The sequence below is a fragment of the Ursus maritimus genome, unplaced genomic scaffold, assembly GCF_017311325.1.
Source record: "Ursus maritimus isolate PB19 unplaced genomic scaffold, ASM1731132v1 scaffold_13, whole genome shotgun sequence".
In the NCBI taxonomy this organism is placed as follows: domain Eukaryota; kingdom Metazoa; phylum Chordata; class Mammalia; order Carnivora; family Ursidae; genus Ursus; species Ursus maritimus.
Genome location: NW_024423675.1, coordinates 58,690,012 through 58,716,747, shown reverse-complemented (window position 1 = coordinate 58,716,747; position 26,736 = coordinate 58,690,012). Strand labels below are relative to the sequence as shown.

The 26,736-nt window shown below is 37.5% G+C and overlaps 2 protein-coding genes across 2 annotated transcripts in view; both read left to right on the top strand.

Moving 5' to 3' along the window:
- The window catches only part of TFB1M (transcription factor B1, mitochondrial), a 68,440-nt gene that overhangs the window by 17,245 nt on the left and 24,459 nt on the right, over positions 1 to 26,736 (top strand). The window contains exons 3-5 of the mRNA XM_008688528.2: positions 2,622 to 2,730; positions 4,317 to 4,468; positions 18,201 to 18,320. Of these exons, the coding sequence (XP_008686750.1) occupies positions 2,622 to 2,730; positions 4,317 to 4,468; positions 18,201 to 18,320 (381 nt within the window). The remainder of the gene's footprint in view (positions 1 to 2,621; positions 2,731 to 4,316; positions 4,469 to 18,200; positions 18,321 to 26,736) is intronic.
- Positions 7,300 to 7,936, top strand: LOC103660877 (c-Myc-binding protein-like). The gene has a single exon (XM_040628055.1). The coding sequence runs from the start codon at positions 7,300 to 7,302 to the stop codon at positions 7,735 to 7,737; it is 438 nt and encodes a 145-aa protein (XP_040483989.1). The 3' UTR covers positions 7,738 to 7,936.

The following is a 26,736-nucleotide window of genomic DNA, read 5'->3' as shown; positions in this document are numbered from 1 at the left end:
GTCTTGGGATCGAGCCCCACATCAGGCTCCCTGCTTAGAAGAGGAGGGATTAAAAAAAAAAAAAAAGGTACACCTTTTAAAGGATGGGAAGATTTTGCTTTGTCATTGACTGAGACTTAAGCCTGAAGGGGAATTCAAAAGAAATAAGATAGAAATGCAACTTTAAACCTAGGAAAGAAAGGCTAATGTATGTTATATTAAGTTTTCTGGTATGCAGCTATGTGTGTTATTGTGGGAAAAAATGAACATTTCAAATGTGGTTATTGGAGCATGTATATTAATGCCAGAGAGCCAAGTTTACATTGTTTTGTTGTAGTCTTAATTACTCATTACTTTATTACTTTCTATGTATCGATATCATGAAGCCTAAGCTTTTAGTTCTTCTGCCTCTTTGTTTTTGGTATGCTAATTTGTTTTAATTATGTGAAGCATAATTATAGAAAAAAACTAAAATTCTTCATTGATAGTAAATGCTATCATTAAATACAGTTTTTATACAGTAAGAGCCTGTCCCACAGAGAGCTAGCTCCTTTTTTATTCATAGTATATTGAGGTTATTATGTTTTTGATGCTTTATTGTCTGGAACTCGTCAGATTAAGTTTTAGCAAATCTGGTAATTTAAAATAATCTGTAAATACATTCATATCAGAGGTATGCAGTTATTTTTGCTAAACTACCATGACAAAACATACCAAACTAGATGATTCCCAAATTGAAAATGTGTAGCTTCTTACCAGTATAAGCATTTCAGCTCTGTATTTCTGAAACATTACTTATGTAGTTCTACCTGATTTATCAGTGAAATAAATCTTTGCAAGTTTCTTGACCTTACAGATTTTGGGAACCTCAACTCTGTCTTGGAGGGGAAGTTTCCAGTTTTACAGTTGGTCATTCACTTGTCAAAAATGTGAAGCACTTCCTTTGTGCTGTTATAGTTGCAAGGGACATTAAAGTAGATGAGAAATAGGTACTACCATTAAGGAGCATATGTTATTATATGGGAAAGAAGCCTCTCTATACACAATTGCAACGTACTATGTTGTAAATGCTGTAAAGAAGCATTTGCGAGGATCAGCATTAACCCAAAGGCAGGAGTAATCTACAAATTGGGTGCCTTAGTCAAGGGTCTCCTCTCTGGCTTGCGTGATGTTTCTTTCATCCTTCCTGTCAGTTGCCAGAATTAGGCAAGGGAAGGGTTAGGAGAGAAAATCAGCTTTAATTGAGCTCGAGAAGCAGGACCAAGGGATGCTCAGGGCAAAAGTTCCCTGGTTTGGAGTCAAGGGTGTCTGAGTTCCTTGAGGTAAGACTTGATGTGGAAAGAGGGTCACCTCTTACTTGTAATCTACTTTAGCAAGGATGTTCTCATTGATTGCATTCACTCCTGCATTTTAAACTTTGTAAGCATCAGGGACTGCATCTGGGTTGGGTTTTTTGTTGTCATTCTTGTTGTTTTTTTAAACCAAGGACTCTAAGAATCAAGTTTTATGTTGGGTAAAGGGTTTTATGTTGGGTAAAGGGGCCCTTAATGCAATACAAATGTATAGATGGCTTAGCTTCAAGGGTCTTTTCAGTTGGGTGCCAACGCTTTAGTAGTGTGAGAGCATTTCTCAAGGTATGGTGCTAATAAGGTGGATAAAATGAAGAAAAATAAGAAAGAAAAGAGTACTCCTCCCCACCCTTTTTTCTTTTTATACTTAGGCTAAAGGAAAAGAAAGGAAAGCAAATGGTTGAAAAGTAGAAATAGGCTGGGAGGTAGCTGTTGGTAAAACATGCAGGATAATTAATTCATTAGGTTGAAAGTGCCTGTGGATCAAGAAATAGTAAGATTAGGAATGTCAGGGGAGTGTCTCAGGGTGCCACATGTAGCTTGGCAATGACAAATGACTTTCTACTTTGTTTGAATCTACCGGTAGATTAGGTTATAGCTCTTGGTAATATGTAAAATTCTTTGTATATATTTAGGCTATAAAGATTAATTGAATTAAGTTCATGTTTATGATTTACTGCTAAATAGTTCTCAATATTATAATGTCCTTAGTCTATAATTTAAAAACTTGGAGCTAGAGGAGCTCCTAGGTGGCTTAGTCAGTTAAGGTCTGCCTTCGGTTTAGGTCATAATCTCCATCCTGAGATTGAGCCCCGCATCAAGCTCCCTGCTCAGCGGGGAGTCTGTTTCTCTCTTTCTCTCTCTGCCTCTCCTCCCTGTTCATTCTCTCTCTCTCTCAAATAAATAAATAAAAATCTTAAACAAAAACAAAACTTGCATATAGGAGTTGAGTTTTTGCTAAATCTATCCAGAAATGCTAATCATTCTGGGGGTCAGAATTATGCTAATATACTATTTGTGAAATTATAAGCTATTGCTCTACTATTGTCTTTTACCATCACTGGTCATTCATATGTGTTGGAAGTGAAACACCGTGGTTGTCTATTGCAGTAGATGTGGTAAACTCTTAGTTCATTAGTGATCACTCTTAGTCTCTGGCTTTTCAGATTGATTTAATGATGCACAGATATGAAGTAAAAAAAAAAAATATATATATATAGAAAGAGAAGGAGTGTATGTGTTTCACTGTTCTCTGAAGTATGAGCTCATTTTATTGACTTTTTTGAAAATTAGATGCTTTCTGATGCAGCACCCGGAAAACTGAAAATTGTCCATGGAGATGTGTTGACATTTAAGATAGAAAGGGCTTTTCCAGAAAGTCTTAAAAGACAGTGGGAAGATGGTAAGTGATTTGGGGTTGTTTTCTTATTTTTTATATAATTATTTATATTACAAATATTTATGTTATATATTACAAATGTTATACATTTATATTAAATATTATCAGAACAGAATTAAATAGGTGGTATGCATTAATTTTATTCTGCTTTTCTTCCAAAATAGTAAATCTAATTCCTTTTTCTTAATTCTAATTTACTTGTCTCATGTTTTTCAAATGTTTAAAATTCTCTTCAAATAAACTTGCTATTTTTATGATACCGCATAAGGATGGGATAAACTATGAAATGTTAACTTTTTCCAAATTGTGAAAAAAGAAACGTTTTAGTAAACCATGTCCCACCTAATTTCCATGGTCTCACATTCAATGACCAGCCAAGGCACTCTTCATCTCTAGACTGTTTATTGGGGTACCTGTTGTGTGCCAGTTCCTTGGCGTACATCGATAGGTGGGGTGTATTACTTTAGAGCAAATGGAGGGGCCACTGGTGCACCTCCATCTAACTGCCTCCTGTCTCCAGCCTTTCCACGGCCAGGCTCCTTCAGAGAGTTTGGCACTGCCGGTCTCTGCCTTCCAACATGCCATTCTCTTCTAAGCACATACCTGCGGGTTTCCAGCCTTGCCCCAGCCATGCTGGAGTCACCGTGACCTCCTAATTTCCTCTTTGAAACCTTATCTGACTAGAAGGGGGAATGAAGCATGGGAGACTATGGACTCTGAGAAACAAACTGAGGGCTTCAGAGGGGAGGGAGGTGGGGGAATGGGATAGGCTGGTGATGGGTAGTAAGGAGGGCATGTATTGCATGGTGCACTGGGTGTTATACGCAACTAATGAATCATGGAACTTTGCATTGAAAACCAGGGATGTACTGTATGGTGACTAACATAATAAAAAAATATTATTATTAAAAAAAAAAATGAAACCTTATCTGACTAAGCTCTCAGGCATGTATGTGGCTGTTACCTTCTCCCTTCCAGAAGTTATCTCTGCTCCTGTCTTCCCTGATACCAGGTCCTCCTGTTCTTCCTTTTACATTGTGTGAGCTTTCTCTAGCTATTCTTTGCTGGTGGTTATTTTTCCACCCACCTCTTAGACGTTGTTTCTGAGATTTTTCTTTTTTGCGCATCTTCTCTTGTGCTGCAGATTGGCCTGAAGGACTCTGCTCCTGTGGTTTAACTGACCACATGTATACTGCAGACACTTCCACCTTTACATGCAGCCTATCCCCTTCGTGGCCTCTGACCTTCTGACAGCTTCATCTGGGTGCCCCACAGGCACTTTGACTACATCATATTCAGATCAAATTGTCTTTTCCCCCAAACTAGATCTTTTTCATATTTTTCCTAAGCCAAAAACCTGAGGACTTTGAGCACTAATTAAGGTAGAATTTTTTTGTTAATAATTCAAAGCTGATTGTGAGAAAACGTTGCTTTTGAAGAATAAATGGACTGAAAACTACTTAGTCATATCTTTTCATATATTTTTGTTTGATACTATGAGTATCCAGTTTGATTTAACTCTTAACTAAAATTATATTCAGAATCCATTGATAAAATCATTACAAGGTGTTTTTTCTTCTGCTAACCAGATCCTCCAAATATACATATTATTGGAAATCTGCCTTTTAATGTATCAACTCCGCTGATTATCAAGTGGCTTGAAAATGTTTCTTGTAGAGATGGACCTTTTGTTTATGGCAGAACCCGGATGACATTGACTTTTCAAAAGGAAGTGGCTGAGGTGAGTCTTAACTCTTTTTTGGCTATGATCAAATTCGAAAACAAAATAATACTGCATTTTTGTCACAGACTATGTTTTCAAAGTTAATATTCCCATACACGCACAAACCAACAACAGCTCAACCACAAGTTAACCATGGTGATGATCATAGGCATAATCGCTCTAAGCACTCCATGGAGAACACGGATGATGTGCTGCCAGCCAGAAAGACAGTGTTGTCCGTGCAGGGACTCAGTAGGGCCATAGAATAATTAGAGACCGATGAAACCTGTGGCGTACTGGTGATACAGTAATACATAAGGATTGGCATGTGACATGTTAAAATTGATATATTGAACTTAATAAGTTCATATCAATGAGAAAAAGATTTAACTAATGATAAAGAATGTGGTAGTCAATTTGGAGAGAGGGAAGGTTGTTTGGTGTCTCATATGTGGTACATAGGCTTTCCCTTAGTCCCCTCCTTCAGCCATGCCTGCTGTGCCTGCATTCCCACAGCAGGAGTGTTCCAGGTTCACCCTCTAGAAAATCCTACAGGGTAGGCAAGGGCAGTTTGTGAGCTGCAGAGGTTTAATGAGGGCATCTGCAGACCGGTAAGTGTTTTTTAAAAAGTTTTATTATGACCTACAAATACAGAAGAGTATATGACATATTTGTGTGGCTTAAGAAGAAGAAAACCTGAGTCCCCACCACTTGAGTCAGTAGTTACATTCCCAACATCTTTGACACCCCCTTGTATGCTCATTGTGATGTGATCGTGTGTCCTGTTCTTCACCTGCTACTAAATCAGTACCATGAATTCGGAACTTATTATTCTCTGCTTAATTTATCACATAGATTCTTATCCGTATAATTAATATACTTTAGTTTTCTCCATTTTTTGAACTTATGCAAATAGATTCATATAGCACGTATTCTTTTTATCCTGATTCACTCATGCTGCTCATAGTTGTAGTTTATTTGTGTAGCTAGACACTACTCACTCTTTGACTAACTTGTAATTTATCTGTTCATTGTCCTGTTTGGGAACCCCGAATTAGTTTCAGTTTTTAGTTTATTACAAACAAAACTGTCATGAAGATTCTTCTATTTATGTCAGCTGGAGCACACAGGCAAGCTGTCCCTAGAGTATATATCCAGAAGTGGCAGTGCTGGATCATAAGTTCTGCAAATCTTCCCTTTTGCCAAATAATGCTAAATTGTTGTCTGAAGTCATTATTACACACCAAATGTGTGTAAGTTCGTTTTGCTCCATGTCCTTGCTAGTACTTGCGGTTGCCAGACTTGTGCGTTTTGGTTAATCAGCTGAATGGTGTGTCATTGTGGTTTTATTTTGTCTTTTGCTGATTTTTTAATTAAATTGAGTACTGTTTTGTGTGTTTATTGACCTCTTAGGTAACCTCTTTTTTGCGAAGTGCTTGCCGTTTGTCCGTTTTTCTGTTGGATTGCTTGTCTTTTTCTCATTGATGTGGAGGAGTTCTAACATATTTTTCATACTCATTTTTTATTAGTTAAATGTATTGCAAATTTCTTCCACTCTTTGGCATGTTACTGTCTTTACAGTGTCTTTTGAGGAGCAGATTTTTTTTTTGTTTTTTGTCTTTTTAAAGATTTTATTTATTTGAATGAGAGCATGCTAAAGAGAGCGTGAGAGTGCGCAAGCAAGAGCAGGGGGGAGGGGCGGAGGGAGAAGTAGACTTCTGTCCTTGAGCAGGGAGCCCAATGGGGGGGATCAATCCCAGGACCCTGGGATCATGACCTGAGCCAAAGGCAGATGATCAACCAAGTGAGCCACCCAGGCTTCCTGAAGAGCAGATGTTTTTAGTTGTCAATTTATGTGCTTTTTGTGTCTTATTGAAGTACTCTTTTTATATCCTGGTGGTATGAAGATATGCTGTGTTATCTTCTAGAAGGTTTATTGTTTTACATTTCACATTTACATCTATAATCCGCTTGGGATTGATTTTTGTGTGTGGTTGAAAAAGAAGCCAGTTTTACTGTTTTTAATATATGATCCCAGTGAACCTAGCACCAGTTATTGAAAAGTCTTTTTCACTGACCTCCATCAACACCTCTATAAGCATTGGTCTGATTGGAGACACCAAGAAGAAAGATGGTGTGAAATCTAGGAAACAGAAGGCCCAGTACAGAAGATAGAGCACGGAATCCTCAGAAAAATATTCAGTTCACATCAGAGCAGAGCAAGAATTTGGTAAAATACCTGTCATATTTTCATTTACTGAAAGAATAGTTACATAAGTTGGGGAGAGTATAGGATTGACTTAGTGATAAATGAACAGAAAATTAAGTACAGTAGGGATTGAAGCAAATAAAGTATATCACTGTTAGAGGAGTAAAAATATTGGGAAACATGTAATTGTTTATTTTTGGAAACCTAAAGAAAAAAGAGGCACCTATATAAAAATAATCACAAAACTTTACTAAGTCTCAAAAGATGAAGAGAAAGAGAGCCGTGGAAGAAAAAATGAGTGTTATAAAGATGCTTCATTTTTTTTTTTTAATTATGTGTTTTCAATAACATCTTGAAATGTAGTGAAGTTCCCGGGATCATCTTGAGGAGTGGACCTGCAAGAATGGTTAAGAAATTTTGAAAAAGTAGAGTGATGAAAGAAGACTTGCCTATCAGATGTTAAAATGTATTGTAAAGCTCTAATAATTGAAGCACTGTGACTCATTATGAGACAGAGTAATGTCCACATTCAAAGGCCCAGATTCAGGCAACTTTGTATTTGATAACGATTGGATCATACATCAGCAGGAAAAAAAGAAAAATATTATTTAGCAAATGCTTGAATATTTGGTTAACTCCTATGAAACCATTTAATAAGTCACCATACATAAAAAATAAAAATAATTCATCATACATAAAAATTCCAGTTACTGGAGCCCACCAGACAGTCGCGGGCACCGGCTACGCTGCTGCTGCTGTCACTGCGGCCCGTTACAAAGCCGACCACTCGAAGCGCGAGCAGTTCTGGAGGTACTTGAAGAAGTCGGGGGTGCTGGACACGCTGACCAAGAAGGTATTGGTAGCCTTATATGAAGAACCAGGGAAGCCTAATAGTGCTTTGGACTTTTTAAAGCATCACTTAGAAGCTGCTAACCCAGAAAATCCAGAAATAGGTCTGCTTCGCCTACAATTAGCAGAAATGAAAGAGAAATATAAAGCTATTGTTGAAGAAAATAAAAAACTGAACATAAATCTTGCTCAGTATGAACCACCTGAGGAGGGGAAGCATGCTGAATAGGATCCTTCTCAATTGAGAAGACACTGAAAAAGTGGTTTTGTATGACTTGAATAGTTTGTGTAGTATTATAATTTATGAACAGATGCCGTACAATCGTCTTGATATATTGAATTTGCCTGTATCACACTCTAAACGCACCTACTTAGAAGCACCAATAACAACCCAATATAAAAAAAAAAAAAACTCCAGTTACTGTGTCTTCAAATTCATTGCTCTTTTCTGCAGTGTCTAACCTGTTGTTAATTGTACTTAATTTATTTTTCATTTCAGGTATTTTATTTTTACTTCTGTAAGTTCCATTTGGGTCTTATATTTTCCCTTACCTCATTATGTTCATGCTTTCCTTAGCATTTTTGTGCATATGTATAATATTTATAATAGCTGTTTGAAGGTCTTTGACTATTACTTTCACCACCTCTGTTATTTCTGTGCTATTTTTTATCCCCCTCTTTCTATGGGTCCTATTTTTCTGTTTCTTTGCAAGCTGGCAATTTTTGACAAGATCATAGATTTTGTGAGGTTTTGTTTTGTTTTAATCTTGTTGAGGGCTGGATCTTGTTGTATTGGGTTGAGTGGTGGGTTTTACTCTGGCACGTAGATAAGTCACTTGCAGATTGGCTTGAAGCTTGCTTTTAAGCTTTGTTATGATGGATTCTTGGCAACCTTTAATCTGAGGCTAATTAAGTCCCACAACTAAGTCAGAACCTTTCTGAGGAATCCATCCAGTGCCGTGTGTATTTCAAGAGCTCTTCACTTGGCTGTTGGGAGTGCAAACTCTTTCTAGCGCTCTGTGAGCTCCATTTTGTCCTACTTTCTGATAATACTTTCTCCAGCCTCCCAACCTCATGCACTTACAGATCAGTTCTCAGCCAGAGACTTGAAAGGATCCCTCTGAATATCTCAGGAGCTCCCTCTCACTTCCTCCCTCCCATTCCCTGTCTCTCTCTCTGTTTCCATATCCAATAGTCTGCCTCACAAATTCTGGCTGCCTTGGCCTCCCAGAGCTCTGGCCTCTCTGTCTTCTCATATCGAGGAGACCTCTGGGCTCTGTTTATAGTCCTGCCTGTGCTGCACCCTGAGTATGGCTTCCAGGCTGTAAGCTAGGCAGTCATAAGACTCACCTTGTTTTTTATTTGCCTGTGTGGTAATAATAATGGTTAATATCAATTATTACTTATGGAATGCCTACTAATAGCCACTTTACATATGTTTTTTTATTTAAGCCTCAAAGCCACCTAATGAAATAGGTATTTTTTTAATTTACGTTGACACACAATGTTACTTTAGTTTCAGGTGTACAACATAGTGATTCAACAACTCTGTACATTATGCTGTGTTCATCCCAAGTGTAACTACTATCTCTCAGTATACCATGCTATTACAGCACCACTAACTATATTTCCCGTCCTGTACCTTTCATCCTTGTGACTTATTAACTTTTGATAGAAAAGAATACTGAGGGGCACTTGGGTGGCTCAGTTGGTTAAGTGTCCGACTCTTGATTTTAGCTCAGGTCATGATCTCAGAGTTGTGAGATTGAGCCCCACTTCCGGCTCCACACTGGGTGTGGAACCTGCTTAAGATTTCTCACTCTCCCTCTCCACCCCCTCCTGCCTTCCTCCATCTCTTTAAAAAAAAGAAAAGAATATTAAAGTTCAAGGATTTTAATTATCAATTTTGTTCATCTTTTCAAAGAACCAGCTCTTGGTTTCATTGATCATTTCCACTGTTTTATTAGTCTGTTTCATTTATTTCTGCTCTGATCTTCATTACTTCCTTCCTTCTTCTAGGTTTGGGCTTTGTTCTTCTTTTTCTAGCTCCTTTAAGTGTAAGGTTAAATAGATGAGATTTTTCTTATTTCTTGAGGTAGGCCTATATCTCTATAAACTTTCCTCGTAGAACTGCTTTGCTGCATCCCAGAGATTTTGGGATGTTGTATTTCCATTTTCATTTGTCTCAAGGTGTTTTTTTACTTTCTCTTTCTTTATTGACCCACTGGTTGTTTAATACTGTGTGTTTTTTTGCCTCCACAAGTTTGCATTTTTTCCAGGGTTTTTTTTGAGGTGTTTTTTGTTTTAAGATTTTGAGAGAGCACAAGCAGAAACAGCAGCAAGGAGGGACAGAGGGAGAGAGAGAATGTCAAGTAGACTCCTCCCTGAGCATGGAGCCCAGCATGTGGCTTGATCTCATGACCCTGAGATCATGACCTGAGCCAAAACCAAGAGTTGGACCCTTAACCATCTGAGCCACCCCAGCACCCCTCCAGTTTTTGGGGGGTTTTTTTGTAATTTATTTTTTGCCTTATTGTGGTTGGAAACTGCTTGATAGGATTTCAATCTTAAGTTTATTGAGACTTGTGGATCAACAAGCGATCTGTCTTGGAGGGTGTTCCATGTACACTTGAAAAGAATGTGTATTCTGTTTTTAAATGGAATGTTCTGTGTATATCTGTTAAGTCCATTTGGTCTAACATATCATCCAAAACCACTGTTTCCTTGTTGATTTTCTGTCTGGGTGAAATATCAATTGATATAAGAGAGGCATTAAAGTCCCCTTCTATTCTTATATTACATTTTGTCCCTTTGTCTCTGTTAATATTTGCTCTCTATGTTTATATACTTAGGCGCTACTATGTTGGGTGCATAGATATTTACAGTTCTTCAACCTTATTGGAATAACCTTATTCCAATAAACTTATTCCAATAAGTAACCTTATTACTAAGGCCCTTCTTTGTCTTTTGTTAGTTTTTGTTTTAAAGTCTGTTTTGTCCAATGTTAAGTATTTCTACCCAACTTTTTGTCTTTCACTTTCATTTGCATGGAATATCTTCTATCCCTTCACTTTAAGTCTGTGTCTCTAGGTCTGAAATGATTCTCTTGTAGGCAACATATAGATGGGTCTTATTTTTCTGTCTGCTTGTCACCTGGTGTCTTTTGATAGGAGAATTTAGTCCATTCACATTTAAGGTAATTATTGATAGGTATGTACTTGTGATTTTATTCATTGTTTTCTAGTTTTCTTTCTAGTTCTCTTTTCTCTTGCCCTCTTCCCTTCTGATTTGATGACTTTCTTCAGTGTTGATCTATTATTCCTTTTCTCTTGATTTTTTTTTGTGTATTATTTGTGTGTGTGTGTGTGTGTGTGTTTATAATCAAAAGAGGTTGATATATAACAACCTATATTTGTAGTCCTCTATTTAAGTTGATGGTGGCTTAAGTTGGAACATATTCTAAAAGTATTACTATTTTATCCCCTACCCATGTTTTATGTATTTGATGTCCTATTTTATATCTTTTTATGTTACATATTCCTAATTATTGTAGATATAGTTGATTAGACTACTTTTGTCTTAACCTTCATAACTAGCTTTATAAGGGATTGATCAACTACCTTTAATGTATAATATTTGTTTTTACCAGTGAAAATTTTTCTTTTATGATTTTCTTCTAGTTATGGTATTTTCTTTTCTGATTAAATAATTCCCTTTAACATTTCTTGCAAGGCTGGTTTAATGGTAATGAACTCCTCTAACTTGTGTGTTTGGGAAACTCTTAGATCTCACCTTCAGTTCTGAGTAATAATCTTTCTTGCTGGGTAGAGATTCTTGGTTGTAGGTTTTTCTCTTTCAGCACTTTGAACATATCACGTCTTCTGGCCTTCACATTTTCTGCTGGAAAATCAGCTCTTATGGATGTTTCTTTGTACATAACTAGTTGCTTTTCTCTTGCTTCTTTTAAGATTCTTTTTCTTTAATTTTTGGGATTTTAATAATTAATGTGTCTCCATGTGCACCTCCTTGGGTTCAACTTGTTCAGAGGTATCTGTGCTTCCTGGACCTGGGTTTTCTTTCCCAGATTAGGTAATTTTTCAGTTATTATTTCCTAAAATTAACTTTTCTTTCCCTTTCTCTCTTCTTTTTGTGGTATCCCTTATGATATGAATGTTAGTATGCTTGATGTTGTCCCAGAGGTCTCTTAACCTGTCCTCATTTTTTTCATTCGTTTTTCTTTTTGCTGTTCAACTTGAATGATTTCCATTACCCTATCCTCCAGATCACTGATCTGTTCTTTTGTATCCTCCAGTCTGCTGTTGTTTCCCTCTGTTGTGTATTTCATTTTGGTTATTGTATTCTTCAGCTCAGATTTGCTCCTTATATTTTTTTTGTTGAAATCTACTCAGTTCATCCACTCCTCTCCCAAGTTTGGTGAGCATCTTTATAACCATTACTTTGAGCTCTTAATTAGGTAGATTGCTTATCTCTTTTTCACTTAGTTCTTAGATTTTTGTCTTGTCCTTTTGTTTGGAACCTATTCCTCTGCTCATTTTGTCTGACTGTCTGTTTCTATATATGTTAGGTAGGTTAGCTATGACTCCTGGCATTGAAGGTAGTGGCCTTATATGGAAGGTGTGCTGTGGGGCCTAGAAATACAGTCACCAGAACCAGTTGTTTTAGGGGTATCCCCTGTGTTGGCTGTGTGCACCCTTCTGTTGTGACTGGGCCATGATTCCAGCAGGTGCACTGGTGGGCAGGGATGCCCCCTCACTTTCCCAGCAGGAGTTGCTTTTAGGGGCAACAGTCTCTACCAAGGCTATCTGCCGGGTATGTGGGACAAGAGCCAAGGAATGCATGCCAGGAAGGCGGGTTTGGCAAGGCAGGTCTGCAGGGGAGCTCTGGGTTAGGACATGCAGTGGTAGCTAGGTATATGGATAGTGTCAGACTGGTGCCCACCAGCATCAGATGTCTAGGCTGAAAGGAGAGCAAGAAGAATTTCTATTCTTGGATAAACTTCTTATAGAACCTTGCTCCTTTGGCATGCTCCCTAAAACTAGTTAGTGAATTTCCTTCATGTATGGCCCGGGCAGTCTTCAAACTGCTGCCTCTGTGGTGGGTCTCGGAGCAAGTGAGATTGTGCATGGTCCCTTTAAGCGTGGCATCTCAGTTTCCTCTAGCTCTCCAGTTCTCCTGAAGTTAAGCCCGGTGGATTTTCAAAAACAAGTAATGGGAGCTTATCTTCCTGTGCAGATTCCCAGGGTGGGGGGTGCCTGGTGTGGGGCTGTAACCTCTCACTTTTCAGGGAGGACCTTTGCACCTGTGATAGCCCCTCTCACTTGCGAGTGTCAGTTCCGGGGTTTGGTTCCTGACCTGACCACGTCTTTGTCCCTTTTTCCCTTCTTGATGTGGCTTCGTCTTCATACTTACAGCTGTCTAAGAGCTGTTCTGAGAGTCTTCAGGTCATTCTTTGGCGAGTTCCTCCGTATGTAGCTACAGCTGTGGTGTGTGCATGGGAGGAGGGGAGCTCAGGATCCTCCTACTTGGCCACATTCTTAGGTTCTGCCTGTCTGAAAACATTTTTTGGTTGTCACAACGGTGGGGGGGTGCTTTTGGTGTCTAGTGGATAGAGGTTAGGGATGCTGGTAAACATCCTTCAGTACACAAGATAGCCCCTCACAGCAGAAAATTACTTCACATTGACCAGCCCAAAATGTCAGTAATGCCAAGGATAGGAAGCTTTGCTTCTGAGTATTTAGCCATAAAATCTTTTTCTTTTCTTTTCTTTTTTTTTTAAGATTTTATTTATTTATTCAACAGAGATAGAGACAGCCAGCGAGAGAGGGAACACAAGCAGGGGGAGTGGGAGAGGAAGAAGCAGGCTCCCAGCAGAGGAGCCCGATGTGGGGCTCGATCCCAGAACGCCAGGATCACTCCCTGAGCCGAAGGCAGACACTTAACGACTGAGCCACCCAGGTGCCCCCATAAAATCTTTTTCTTGTAGTCTTAGAATTTTCCATCACAAAAATGTGGGACCCTTTTGTGTTTGTCTGGAACACTAAGTCATCACCACTTTCCGAAGGTCCGTGTCATTTCCTGCTCATGAATCTGTTAACTCTCTTCTGTATGTTTGAGTCGAGCCCATATTAATAGTTTTCTTTGTTGTTTTCTCAGCCTTTTGATTTGTCTTTGGACTTTTATTTTTTCAGATAACATGATTATTATGGTATTTCTGTTCTTGAGTAACACAATAGAGATGAAAAAACACCATGTACTCTAATTCTTTTGGGGGAAAATGCAAAGGAACAGAGGCTTAAGAGGTGGAGTAATATTTTCAGTGACTCAGAATGTCAGTTGTGGTTATTAATAATAGTGTTGCTTTAACTCCACCATATGCAATTATTTTTCTTTAACCAAAAAAAAAATGTTGATTTTAGTTAAATTCTAGTATGAATGTTGAGAAGAGTTTATATTGAATGTATAATTTATGGAATGCTTTAGAAGCATGGTTAATACTTGTCCTCTGACCAGTTTTCACATTTTGTAAGTGAAAGTTTCAACAGGAGGAGCGCCTGGGTGGCACAGCGGTTGGGCGTCTGCCTTCGGCTCAGGGCGTGATCCCGGCATTCTGGGATCGAGCCCCACATCAGGCTCCTCCGCTGTGAGCCTGCTTCTTCCTCTCCCACTCCCCCTGCTTGTGTTCCCTCTCTCGCTGGCTGTCTCTATGTCTGTCGAATAAATAAATAAAATCTTTAAAAAAAAAAAAAAAAAGAAGGTTTCAACAGGAGAATATATAGCAGCATTTTCTTACATAACCTCTGTTTGTTCTTGACACTGTCATATTTGTAATTGTATATTCCACAGATAGCACTTTTAAACATTCACTTTGCTTTGCTGTGAGTTACAGAACAGAAGTAAATGAACACAATCCTCTTCCCTCCTCTCTAGGTCTGCGGGGTGTAAATAGAAGAATTCAGCTCACACACATTAAAGAACATATAGACAGTATAAAGTTACAGCTCATAAAATAGAATCAGATTGTGTAGCAGTAAATGAGACCTTAACAAATCTCATCTAACCTCATTTTATAGATGATGAAACTGAGACTCAGAGTAGTTTAATGTCTTCCAGAAGGTCATGGAGCTAGTTACAGGGAAAGCTGAACTTGAAAACAGGTTTTATGTTTTCTGCTGAGGTCATGATGTTCAAGTTCTCCATGTGACCGGACCTGTGGTCTTTTCTTTCTGGGTCCAGAATTAGCCTGTTTATGTCCTCCCATCTTCAGGGGACCCTGGCTATTTAATGGTCACATCATAACAGGGAGGGAGGGAGTCACCTCGCCAGTAATCTAGTTTTCATTGTCCCTGATATTTGGCTGTGTAGCTTCTCAAGAACAAGCGTAGTTTTCTATTTGTACTTAAAATTATTTTAGATGCATAAGGAAGAAAAGAACATTGTCCTTGTGGTGTATTTGACCCCTTGTTTTTCTTATACTCAGAATGCTTTTAACATTTCAAGGGTTAGAGGTTTCCTTTTACTGAAAATTAACTGGTTTGGTTTCCTGGCCTTTTGTTGTTTGTTAAATCCTCTATCTTGTAATGGAGTTTGAATTTTCATAGCTTTACATATAACCTCTCTATCACAGAAGTATTAACTCATGTTTGAATGGTTGATTGTGCTGGTTTTTAATGAAGTCTTTTGCAGAGCTTTCTGCTCTGTGGCTTGAATTATTCCATAATGAATTCACACAGGTATGTGTGTGTGTTGCTTCCTTCTAAATTCCAATATACAGTTCACACGTTTTCATCACCACAGCCTAGGTGTATTTGCTACAAAGTTTGGATGGGTCAGGATTCCCTGGTAGGAGTGGGTATCTAGCGCTCTAAGTGAAATATACTTAAACATGTCTTTATGTCCAGAGTGTTTACCCTGCATGCCTCCCTTGTTTGCTTTTGGGTTAAAGTGATTTTTAACATTTCGTTGAACTCATCAGTGAAAACATCTTTGAGATGTAAAGTAAAATATTGGAAGAGAATTTAGCATGAAATAATAATATTCAAGTGCAGGCTTTTTTTGGTTTATATTTTAATTTTGTGATTATGTTCATGCTGGATTTTAGTTTTACACAACTGCTTTGAAGTATGCCAGTTGTACAGTGCGCTTTGAATTTTTTACTTTCATGCCAATGGTATAATTAAGCTCCAAAAGAAATTTATGAGGAGCTAGAAATATTTTTTACCATTTGATCCATAAGTTTATTCTTTAAATATGTGCTTCCAGTGTTTGTCTTTGTTTTCATATTTGTTTGAGAATATATACGTTTCTTGGTTTTACAGTTTAGGAGGAAGAATTTACTTTGTCCTTTATACTAAAGCAACTCATCACTTATCCTGAACTCAGCCTCCCAATAACTTCAGATGTCTAAATATAGACAAGAGGCAGATAATTTGAAAAGAGGGATGAGGTGGAGGGATGGCTTCTGAGTAACAATAGATGCTACAAAATCTACAAATTTGCCCTTAGGAAATTTTCTGAGCATCTCTGTTTAAAACCTATTTTTTTTTTATCTTACTTGAGGCAGAGCTTTTACAAGCCAAATTATGTGCTTTGTACTGTTTGTAATGTTGACCCTGTATCATTTACAAGAGGTTTAGAATACCCAATGAACTCTAAGAACACAAGGGAAGCAGGATACATTTTTAAAAAATCAGTGCACCTAATTTTTCAAATCCAATTTTAACATGTTGCCATTTTTCTTCCTGTCTTTTTTTTAAGAAATAAAATATTGTAGCTATGCTTGGTACCTTCTTCTATCCCCTTTTTTTCTCTTCTCTGAGTATACTCTCTTAAAATTGATATTCATCATTCGCATGCATTGATAGATACATATACACAGAGAGGAAGCTGTAAGGAATAATGTTTTGAAGTTTTTATATAAATGGAATCATGCTCTACATATTTTCTGCCACTTCATTATTTTCTGTTTGGGGATCTATGTTGGTAACACCATTTACTTATTCATGTTGATGGCCTATATGTTTTTCTGCCTTTTTTGAAGCTATGCATGCACAATGTTGCAGTGAACATTGTTCCACAGTACTTCCTTGTGTAAGTATATAAGCTGTTCCCTAGAATCTATTCCTAAAGGTAGACTTAAAGGGTTGTGAGGGTGCACTCAACTTTAGCTTTCCCGTATATGTTGCCAAATTGTAGTCCAAAGTGCTTGTACCAGTCACCAGCAGTAAATGGGAGTTCCTCTGGCTTCATATATTCACCAATTCTAGGTTCTGCCAAGTTCTTTTTTGTTGTTTAAATTTTATTCATTTCACAGATATAAAATTGTATCTCATTAGAGTTTAAATTTGTATGTCCCTCATTTGTAACGTGGTTGAGCATAGTTTATGGTTATGGTTCATGTGTGTGCTCTTATTTCTTATCATATTTTCTATTGTTTATTTTTTGGTAATTAATATGTAGTAGGAGTTTCTTCTATGTTCTGAATACTAATTCTTTGTCAGATAGGAGTTTCAAATATCTTCCCTCAGTCTGTGACATATGTTTGTACTGTTTTTATTATACAGAAGTTTTAAATTTTAATAGAGCAAAATATCAGTCTTTTATGACTTCTACTTTTGCATCTTTAAGATATTTTTCCCTACCATGGGGTCATACTTATAAAAATTTTTAAGTTTTGCTTTTTTCTTATTGTTAATTCACTTGGAATTTATATTTGGTTATGGTACGAGATAGGGAGTTCTTCCTGCTGTAGATATACCTACTTATGTCAGTATCTCTTATTGAGTGGTCCATTCTTCGCCCGTTAGTGGTTGTTACATCACATCTGTCACATAGCAAATATCTACATGCTCTTGCGTCTGTTTCCAAGGCCTTTGTTCCATTGGTGTGTTTGTCTATACCCGGAGCAATACCACACTGCCTTAATTTTGATAATCTGCTATGGCGAGTCTGCCCCAGCTCTCCTCATGTTATTGATGTTCTTCAGGAACTTCCTGGCTATTCCTGGCCCTTGCCTTTTCCATATAAAATTTTATGGAATTTAATTTAAAGGACTTTTTAAAAAATCCTTTGGAGATTTTGGTTGAAATTGTATTGCATTTATGAGTTAATTTAGATATACCTAATTTTAAAACTAAAGTGTTTGGGTTCTTAAAAGAATGAATTCCTGGTTTTTGCAAAAATCAGTTCTCCAAAATAGGTCTCCAAGAGTTGTGAATATTCAAGGTTTTATTACATTTAAATAGAAGTGCACCATTGAAAATGTTCCTTCATAGATTTTTGGTAATTCATAAAATGAAATAAGCATCTTTAGTCCTTAATTGTGCTTGCTAATTTCTTCACTCATCAAATATATATTGATTACTTGTTTCATATAGGACCTTCTTCTACAGAATATAACAGTTGTTTGAAAATCCCCAACATCCAGTTGGGGAAGTGTTCTTATTTGGTTTCTGAGTACATTATATAGGATATAATTCACACTTCTTAGGTGTACTTCAGTTGATATTGGAGGAAAATGTTCCCCGTGCTGCCTGTGTACATGTGTTGGATAGCCTATGCTCTTAAAATTTATCTCAAAACTCCATCTAGTGTCCATAAATAATAGAATATTAGCTGCATTCCATCTCATCGGACTGTATTAATTATTTGCTAAAACTTTTTGTCCTTCCATAGAGACTGACAGCCAATACAGGAAGCAAACAGCGTAGTCGCCTTTCTGTTATGGCCCAGTACCTCTGCGATGTTCAGCACATCTTGACAATTCCGGGTCAGGCTTTTGTCCCTAAACCAGAGGTAAGTTTCTGTTTATTTGTAAATCTTTGTTCATCTGAGGATGTGGCATAGGAAATTGTCTGTAGAACTTGATTTTCATTTATATGCGAACTGTACTTTCTCTCTCCAGAGTAAGAAAAATCTCAATGTGTGAATAGTTCTTGTCCTAATTTTTCTCCTCTTCATAGTGACCAAATGCCTAGGCTTATCCATGTTGCCCTGGTGGTGGTACTTGTACTCTTCAAAGTTTTCCAGTATGGAAGATAAGTTATATGGTCACCTAATCCTCAAAAAAAGAAATCAAGATTTGTTTTGTGATTTCTGAATAGACCTCTAAATCACTGGGTGTTATACACAACTAATGAATCATCGAGCCTTACATCGGAAACCGGGGATGTACTGTATGGTGACTAACATAATATAATAAAAAATCATTAAAAAAAAAAAAAAAAAAAACCTCTAAATCAAGTTACATCAAACATTTTATTGTGAATTTTTTTCCACCTTTTTTTATTGAAGTACAATTTAACATACAGTATTATATTAGTTTCAGGTGTGTGACATATTGATTCAGCAATTTTATACATTACTCAGTGCTCACACAATAAGTGTAGTCACCATCTGTCATACAATATTATTACAGTATTTCTGAGTATATTCCCTATGTTGTAGATTTCATCTTTATGGCTTATTTTATAACTAGAAGTTTGTACCTCTTAATCTTATTTACTTTACCCATCTTCTTACCCACTTTCCCTCTGGCAACCACCAGTTTGTTCTCTAGTTAAGTCTTTGTTTTAGGTTTATTTCTTTGTGTCTTGTTTGTTCATTTGTTTTGTTTTTTAGATTCCATATATAATTGAAAGCATGGTATTTGTCTTTCTCTGTTTGATATATTTCACTTAGCATATACACTCTGGGTCTATCCATGTTATCACAGAAGGCAAGCTCTCATTTTTTATGGCTGAGTAATATTCCTGTGTGTGTGTGTGTGTGTGTGTGTGTGTGTGTGTGTGTGATACATACATACCACACCTTCTTTATCCACTCATCTGTAAATGGACACTTGGATTACTTCCATATCTTGACAGTTGTAAATAATGCTGCTGTAAACAGGGGTGCATATATCTTTTCAAATTAGTGTTTTTGTGGGGTTTTTTGGGTATATACCCAGTAGTGGGATTACTGGATTATATGATATTTCTGTTGTTAATTTTTTGAGAAATGTCCGAACTGTTTTCCACAGTGGTTCATCAATTTACATTTCTACCAACAGTGCACAAGGGTTCCTTATTCTCCACATCCTCACCAACATTTGTTATTTCATGTCTTTTTGATTCTATGGTTTCCTTTGCTGTGCAAAGGTTTTTTATCTTGATATAGTCCTAATAGTTTATTTTTCCTTTTGTTTCCCTTTGCCTCTGGAGACATACCCAGAAAAATGTTGCTATGGGGATGTCAAAGAGATTACTTGCCTTTGTTATCTTCTAAGGGTGTTACGGTTTTGGTCTTACATTTAGGTCTTTAGGTCTTTTTTGTGTATGGTGTAATAAAATTGAGTTTAATTCTTTTACATGTAGCTGTCTGGTTTTTCCAGCACCATTTATTAAAGGGACTGTCTTTTCCCCATTGTATGTTCTTGCCTCCTTTGTCAAAGATTGAGTGGAGAACAGAGGTTCTGTTCTCATGACCTACGTGTCTTTTTTGTGCCAGTACCATACTGTTTTGATTGTTGTAGCTTTGTAGTATACCTTGAAATCTGGGATTATGATACCTCCAGCTTTGCTCCTTCTCAAGATTGCTTTGGCTAGGGGCACCTGGGGTGGCTCAGTCGTTGGGCGTCTGCCTTCAGCTCAGGTCATGATCCCAGGGTCCTGGGATCAAGCCCTGCATCAGGCTACCTGCTTGGCAGGAAGCCTGGTTCTCCCTCTCCCACTCCCCCTGCTTGTGTTCCCTCTCTTGCTGTCTCTCTCTCTGTCAAATAAATAAATAAAATCTTTAAAAAAAAAAAAAAGATTGCTTTGGCTATTGGGGTCTTTTGTAGTTCCATACACATTTTAGTATTATTTATTCTAGTTCTATGAAATAATGCTGGTATTTTGATAGGGACTGCATTGAATATATAGATTGCTTTGGGTAGTATGGACATTTTAACAATGTTGTTTCTTCTAGTCTGTGAGTATAGACTCTGTTTGTGTCCTCTTCAGTTTCTTTCATCAGTGTTTCATAGTTTTCAGAATACAGGTGGTCACCTCCTTGTTAAGTTTATTCCTAAGTATGTTATTCTCTCTGGTGCAATTCTAAATGGGATTGGTTTCTTAATCTTTCTGCTACTGTGGTATTAGTGTATGGAAATGCAATAAATTTCGATATATTAATTTTGTATCGTGCTACTTTACTGAATTCATTTCTCATTTCTAATAGTTTTTTGGTGGAGCCTTTAGGTTTTTCCATATATAATATCATGTCATCTGCAAATTGTGACAGTTTTACTTCTTCCATACCAATTTGGATGCCTTTTATTTCTTTTTCTTGTCTGATTGCACCTAGGACTTCCAGTACTATGTTGAATAAGTGATGAGAGGAAAAGCTCTGTTTTTCACCATTAACAATGATATTAGCTGTGAGTTTTTCATATATGGCCTTTAATATGTTGAGGTATGCTCCCTCTAAACCCACTTTGTTGAGAGTTTTTATCATGAATGGGTGTATTTTGTCAAATGCTTTTTCTGCACTTTTTGAGATGATCATACGGTTTTTATCCTTTATCTTATTAATGTGATATATCATACTGACTGACTTGCAAATATTGAACTACCCTTGCTATTTCTGGAATAAATCCTACTTGATTGAGGTGAATGTTTTTTAAATGTATTGTTGAATTTGGTTGGCTAATACTTTGTGAGGATTTTTGCATCTTTGTTCATCAGAGATATTAGCCTATAGTTTTCTTTTTTGTGGTGTCTTTGACTGGTTTTGGTATCAGGGTAATATTGGCCTTGTAGGATGAATTTGGAAGTTTTCATTCCTCTTCTGTTTCTTTGGAATGGTTTAAGAAGACTAAGTATTAACTCTTCTTGAAATGTTAGGTAGAGTTCACTTGTAGAGCCATGGTCCTGGAATTTTGTTCATCGCTGAGAGTTTTGATTACTGATGCAATTGTGTTAATAATTGGTCTGTCCAAATTTTCTATTTCTTCTTGATTCAGTTTTGGAAGATTATCTGATCTCTAGGAATTCATCCATTTCTTCTAAGTTGTCTAATTTGTTGGCGTATAATTTTTTATAATATGCTCTTATAATCCTTTGTATTTCTGTGGTATTATTTTTTCTCCTCCATTTTAATTTTGAGTCCTCTTTTTTTTTTTTTTTATGAATCTGGCTAAAGGTTTATCAATTTTATCTTTTCAAAGAATCAGCTCTTGTTTTTGTTGATTTTTTTTTTTTGCTTCTATATTATTGATTTCTGCTCTAATCTTTATTATTTCCTACCCTCTGCTAGCTTTGGGCTTTGTTCTGCTTTTTCTGTCTTAGTTGTATGGTTAGTTTGGTTTTTTTGTTTGGTTAGTTTTTTGGTTTTGGGGTTTTTTGTGGGTTTTTTTTTGTTTGTTTTGTTTTTAGATTTTTCTTGTTTCTTGAAGTAGGCCTGTGTTGCTGTAAACCACTCTTGGTACTGCTTTTGCTGCATCCCAAAGATTTTGAACTGATGTGTTTTCATTTTCATTGTTTCATGTATTTTTTCTCTTTGATTTCTTGGTTGACTCATTCATTGATTAGTAGCATGTTGTTTAGCCTCCATATATTTGTGTTCTTTCCATATATTTTACTGTAATTGATTTCTGGTTTTATACCGTTGTGGTCGGAAAAGATGCTCAATATGATTTCACTCTTAAATTTATCGAGATTTGTTTTGTGGCCCAGCATATGATCTGTCTTGAAGAATGTTTCACGTGTGCTTGAAAATAATGTGTATTCTGCTATTTTGGGGTGGAATGTTCTTGAATGGAATATATCTGTAAGGCTCTCTGATCTATTGTATTGTTCAGAGGCACCATTTCCTTGTTGATTTTTCTCTCTGGATGATCTATCCATTTATGTAAGTCAGGTGTTAAAGTCCCCTGCTATTATAGTATTATAGTCAGTTTCTCTCTTTTTGTTTATTAATAATTGCTTTATGTATTTGGGTGGTCCTATGTTGGGTGCATAGCTATTTACAATTGTTATATCCTTTTGTTGGATTTTTCCATTTATGATTATGTAGTGCCCTTCTTTGTCATTGGTTACAGTCTTCATTTTACAAAGTCTTTTTGGTTTGATATAAGTATTGCTACCCTGACGTTTTTCTTTCGCTTCCATTTGAATGTATGCTTTTACAGCCCTTTACATTCAGTCTGTATGTGTCTTTAGATCTGAAGTGAGTCTCTTATAGGCAACATATAGTTGGATCTTGTTTTTTTAATCCATTCAATCACCCTATGTCTTTTAATTAGAGGATTTAGACCGTATACATGTAATTACTGATAGGTATGTATTTATTGCCATTTTGTTCACTGTTTTCCAGTTGTTTTTATAGTTCTCTATTCCTTTCTTCTTCTCCTGCTCTCTTCCCTGTGGTTTGATGGCTTTCTTCAGTGTTATGTTTGAATTTCTTTGCTTTATTTTTTGTGTATTTATTGCAGGTTTTTGATTTGTGGTTACCAGTAGACTCCTATATATCATCTTATGTGTATAGCGGTCTGTATTAAGTTGATGATTACTTAAGTTTGAACACATTCTAAAAGCACTAAGTTTTTACTCCCCCCACCATTTTTTATGCATATGGTATCATATTTTACATCTTTTTATTTTGTAAAAAGTGAAATCCCTTGGTTTTTGTGTTTTAACCTCCTTTAATCATACTTTTGTGTTTTAACCTCCATACTGACTTAATAAGTGATTTTTACTCTACTGGATTGTTAGAAGTTTGCTTTTATCTGTGAAGTTTTTTCTTTCATAATTTTCTTCTGGTTATGACCTTTTCTTTCCACTCAGGTGTCTTTTAACATTTCTTTTAAGTCTGTTTCAGTGGTGATGATCTCCTTTAACATTTGTTTGTCTAGAAAACTCTTTATCTCACTTTCAATTCTTTTTTTTTTTTTAAAGATTTTATTTATTTATTGGACAGAGATAGAGACAGCCAGCGAGAGAGGGAACACAACAGGGGGAGTGGGAGAGGAAGAAGCAGGCTCATAGAGGAGGAGCCTGATGTGGGGTTCGATCCCATAACGCTGGGATCACGCCCTGAGCCAAAGGCAGACGCTTAACCGCTGTCAGGCGCCCCAATCTCACCTTCAATTCTGAATAATAACCCTGCTGGGTAGAATATTCCTGATTGCAGTTTGTTTGTTTGATTTTTCCTTTCAGCACTTTGAATGTATCTTGCCATTCCCTCTGGCCTGCAAAGGTTTTGCTGAAAAATCAGATGATAGCCTTATGGGGTTTCCTTTTTATGTAACTGTTTCTTTTTCATGCTACTTTTAACATTCTCTCTTATTACTTTTTTACATTTTAATTATCATGTGCCTTGGCTTCCGAGATCAGACGAGATCGGGGGCATTCAGAATGGTATGGCCATAGACTATTATGTGCCTTGGTGTGGACCTCCTTGGGTTAATCTTGTTAAGGGCTTTCTGTGCTGTCTGGATTTAGATATCTCCTTTCCCAGATTAGGGAAGGTTTCAGCTATTATTTCTTCAAAAATAAGTTTTCTTCCTTTTTATATTTTCTCCTCCTAGGATCTGTATAATGCAAATGTTATTACACTTGCTGATGTCACTGAGTTCCCTTTACCTATTCTCATTTTTTGTTCTTTTTTCTTTTTGCGGTTCAGTTTGATTGCTTTCCATTACTCTGTCTTCCAGATCACTGATCCATTCTTCTGCCTCCCCTAATCTGCTGTTGATTCACTCTATTGTGTCTTTTTATTTCAGTTATTGAATTCTCTATCTCCGACTGGTTCTCGTTCATATTTTCTCTCTTTTTGATGCAGTTCTTAGTGGGTTCACCCATTCTTTTCTCAAGTCCAATATCTTTATGACCATTCCTCTTATTTTTTTATCAGGCATTTTGCTTATCTTCATTTCATTAGGTCTTTTGCTGTGACTTTGTCCTGTTCTTTCATTTGGGACATATTCCTGTCTCTTCATTTTTGTGTAGCTTTCTGTTTGTTTCTGTGGATTAGGGAGGTCAGCCAAGTCTCCTGGTCTTGGAAGTAATGGCCTAGTGTAGGAGAAATCATGTGGTGCCCTATAGCACATGACCCCTGGTCACCAGAAGCAGGTGCTCCAGGGCGGTATCCTGTGTGGACTGCATACGCCCTACTGTTGTGACTGAGCCACATTTGTCTTCAGCCCGGTCAGCTGCAGTGATCCATTTTGCATGCTGTGGGTGCACTGGACAGGGTTCAGTCCTTGCATTGTTGAGGGGCCTGTCTGAAGACTGCACGGGCTTGTAGGTGGGCAAGGTCAGCAGTCAGACTAGGTGTTTGCAGTCTGCCTCTGCCACAGCTGTGGACACACTGGATGGCAGGACTTTGTCTCTGCGTAGCCAGCTGGAAGTCTCAGCTACTAGAACTGGACACACTGAGGTGTGGACACACTGAGGTTTTCCCCCTCCCCAGGGCAGAAGTCACTTTGGAGTGGTCCCGCTCGCTACCAGGGCTGTTTGCAGTGTGTGGTAGGGCAAGAGCCACTTTGGAGGGATGCCTGCCAATGCAGGCAGGTTAGATGGGGCCGGTCCACCAGGTGAACATGGGGAGGGGCATGCAGTGCTAGCTAGACAGGTGGAAAGTGTTACTGCTGGTTCCCACAAATGTCCAGCTGTCTAGGCTGAGAGAGAGGATGAGAAATGTTGTCTGCCAGCACTTTTTTCTCAGATCTAAAGATTTGCTCCACTAGTGCACATTTTGAGATTAGTAAGTAAATCTCTTTCATGTATACCATAGTCACTTTTCAAACTGCTAGTTTTGTGCTGTGTCTTGGATGGAGTTATTTATTATGCTGGCTTTTTAAGGGTGGGAACTAAGTTTCCTATGCCCTCTTGCTCTCCTGGAGTTACTAATCGCCCTGATTTTTAAAGTACCCCAAGTTAAGCCTCACTGGTTTTCAAAGCCAGTTGTCATGGCTTTGTGCCTGGGGTGCTTGGTGTTGGGTCCCATCCTCTCGATTCTCTGTGCTTATGTTGTCCCTCTCGTTGTGGTTAGTCTCACTGGGGGTTTGGTTCCCAACTGTATCTCTGACCTCCCTCCCCTTTCCAGTGTTGCATCCTCTCTGTGATTCCCAGGAAGGTCTGTTCGGCTGGTCTTCAGGTCAGTTTTAGAGATAATTGCACAGATGTAGCCATTCTCTTGCTGTGTCCGTGAGATGAGGTGAGCTCAGGATCCTCCTACTCCACTGTTTCTTCCAGTCCTTTCTCCACTTTTTTGAAAGACCCTATTTTGGCAGTGTTACTTGTGATTAATCATTTGTGTAAAATAGCTGGATATTAAACTAGGCTGTTACTATTATGTGCTAATTACAGAAGAGAGTTAATTACAAAGTTTCTCTGCCAAAAATAAAAATCAATACAGTGATGTCAATTTTAGCAAAACTACTACTGGATAAGTCACTACAGGACATATATTATAAGAATTCACCTATTTTTTTTGTCAAATGTGTATTGAGCAGCTACTACATGTAAAGACCTGGGCTTAGGCAGAGCGGGACTGGGGGGCCCAGCCTGACATGGAGTCTGCCTTCAGGGAGTTTATAGCTGGTGAGGAACAGATGTCTCCTTGCTTGCTGAAACTCTCCAAGATAAAGTCTTGTAAAGTTTCCCTTATGTCATTTGAGATTTATTAAGGAAAGTAAATAGCATGAAAAAATTGTATAATGTGGTTTTTAGATTTAGATACAGATTATATATTTAGAGTGGGGTCCCAAACAATAGTGTTAGACCTACTTGTACATCTTAAAGCATGGTCTGGGAAGTCTCCATATTCTCTGCTACCACCTTCCACTTCCTCTGCCATGTTGTCCACCCCAGTTAGCTGAGCTTTTGAGCTATAGGAATTCAGTCCATCTTCCACTTACATAACAGTTTTCAGCTTTTTCTGAGTCAGGCTCAGAAAACTCATTCTCGGTACAACCTCTTTTTAGCATCTCAAGGTGTCAGACATTATAAATGACTTCTTCCAAAATAATAGACCCTATTAGATCCTAGACTGAATTCGATGACTGGAGATGTCTTATAGGCCATCATTAGATTTAACATATTTGTGCTTTCAGGTATTTTCTGTCCTAGAACAGGTGGCCATTGTAATAAAGAAAACCAATTGACCGTGTTTGCTTGCTTTCTTCTTGTTAACGCACATGTGTGTGTATATAACATTTTGAATAGTGTCAGACCCAAATACATCAAAC

What these genes read in the sequence shown, in the direction of transcription:
- LOC103660877 (XM_040628055.1), top strand. Translation starts at nt 7,300, where the DNA reads ATGAAACCATTTAATAAGTCACCATACATAAAAAATAAAAATAATTCA.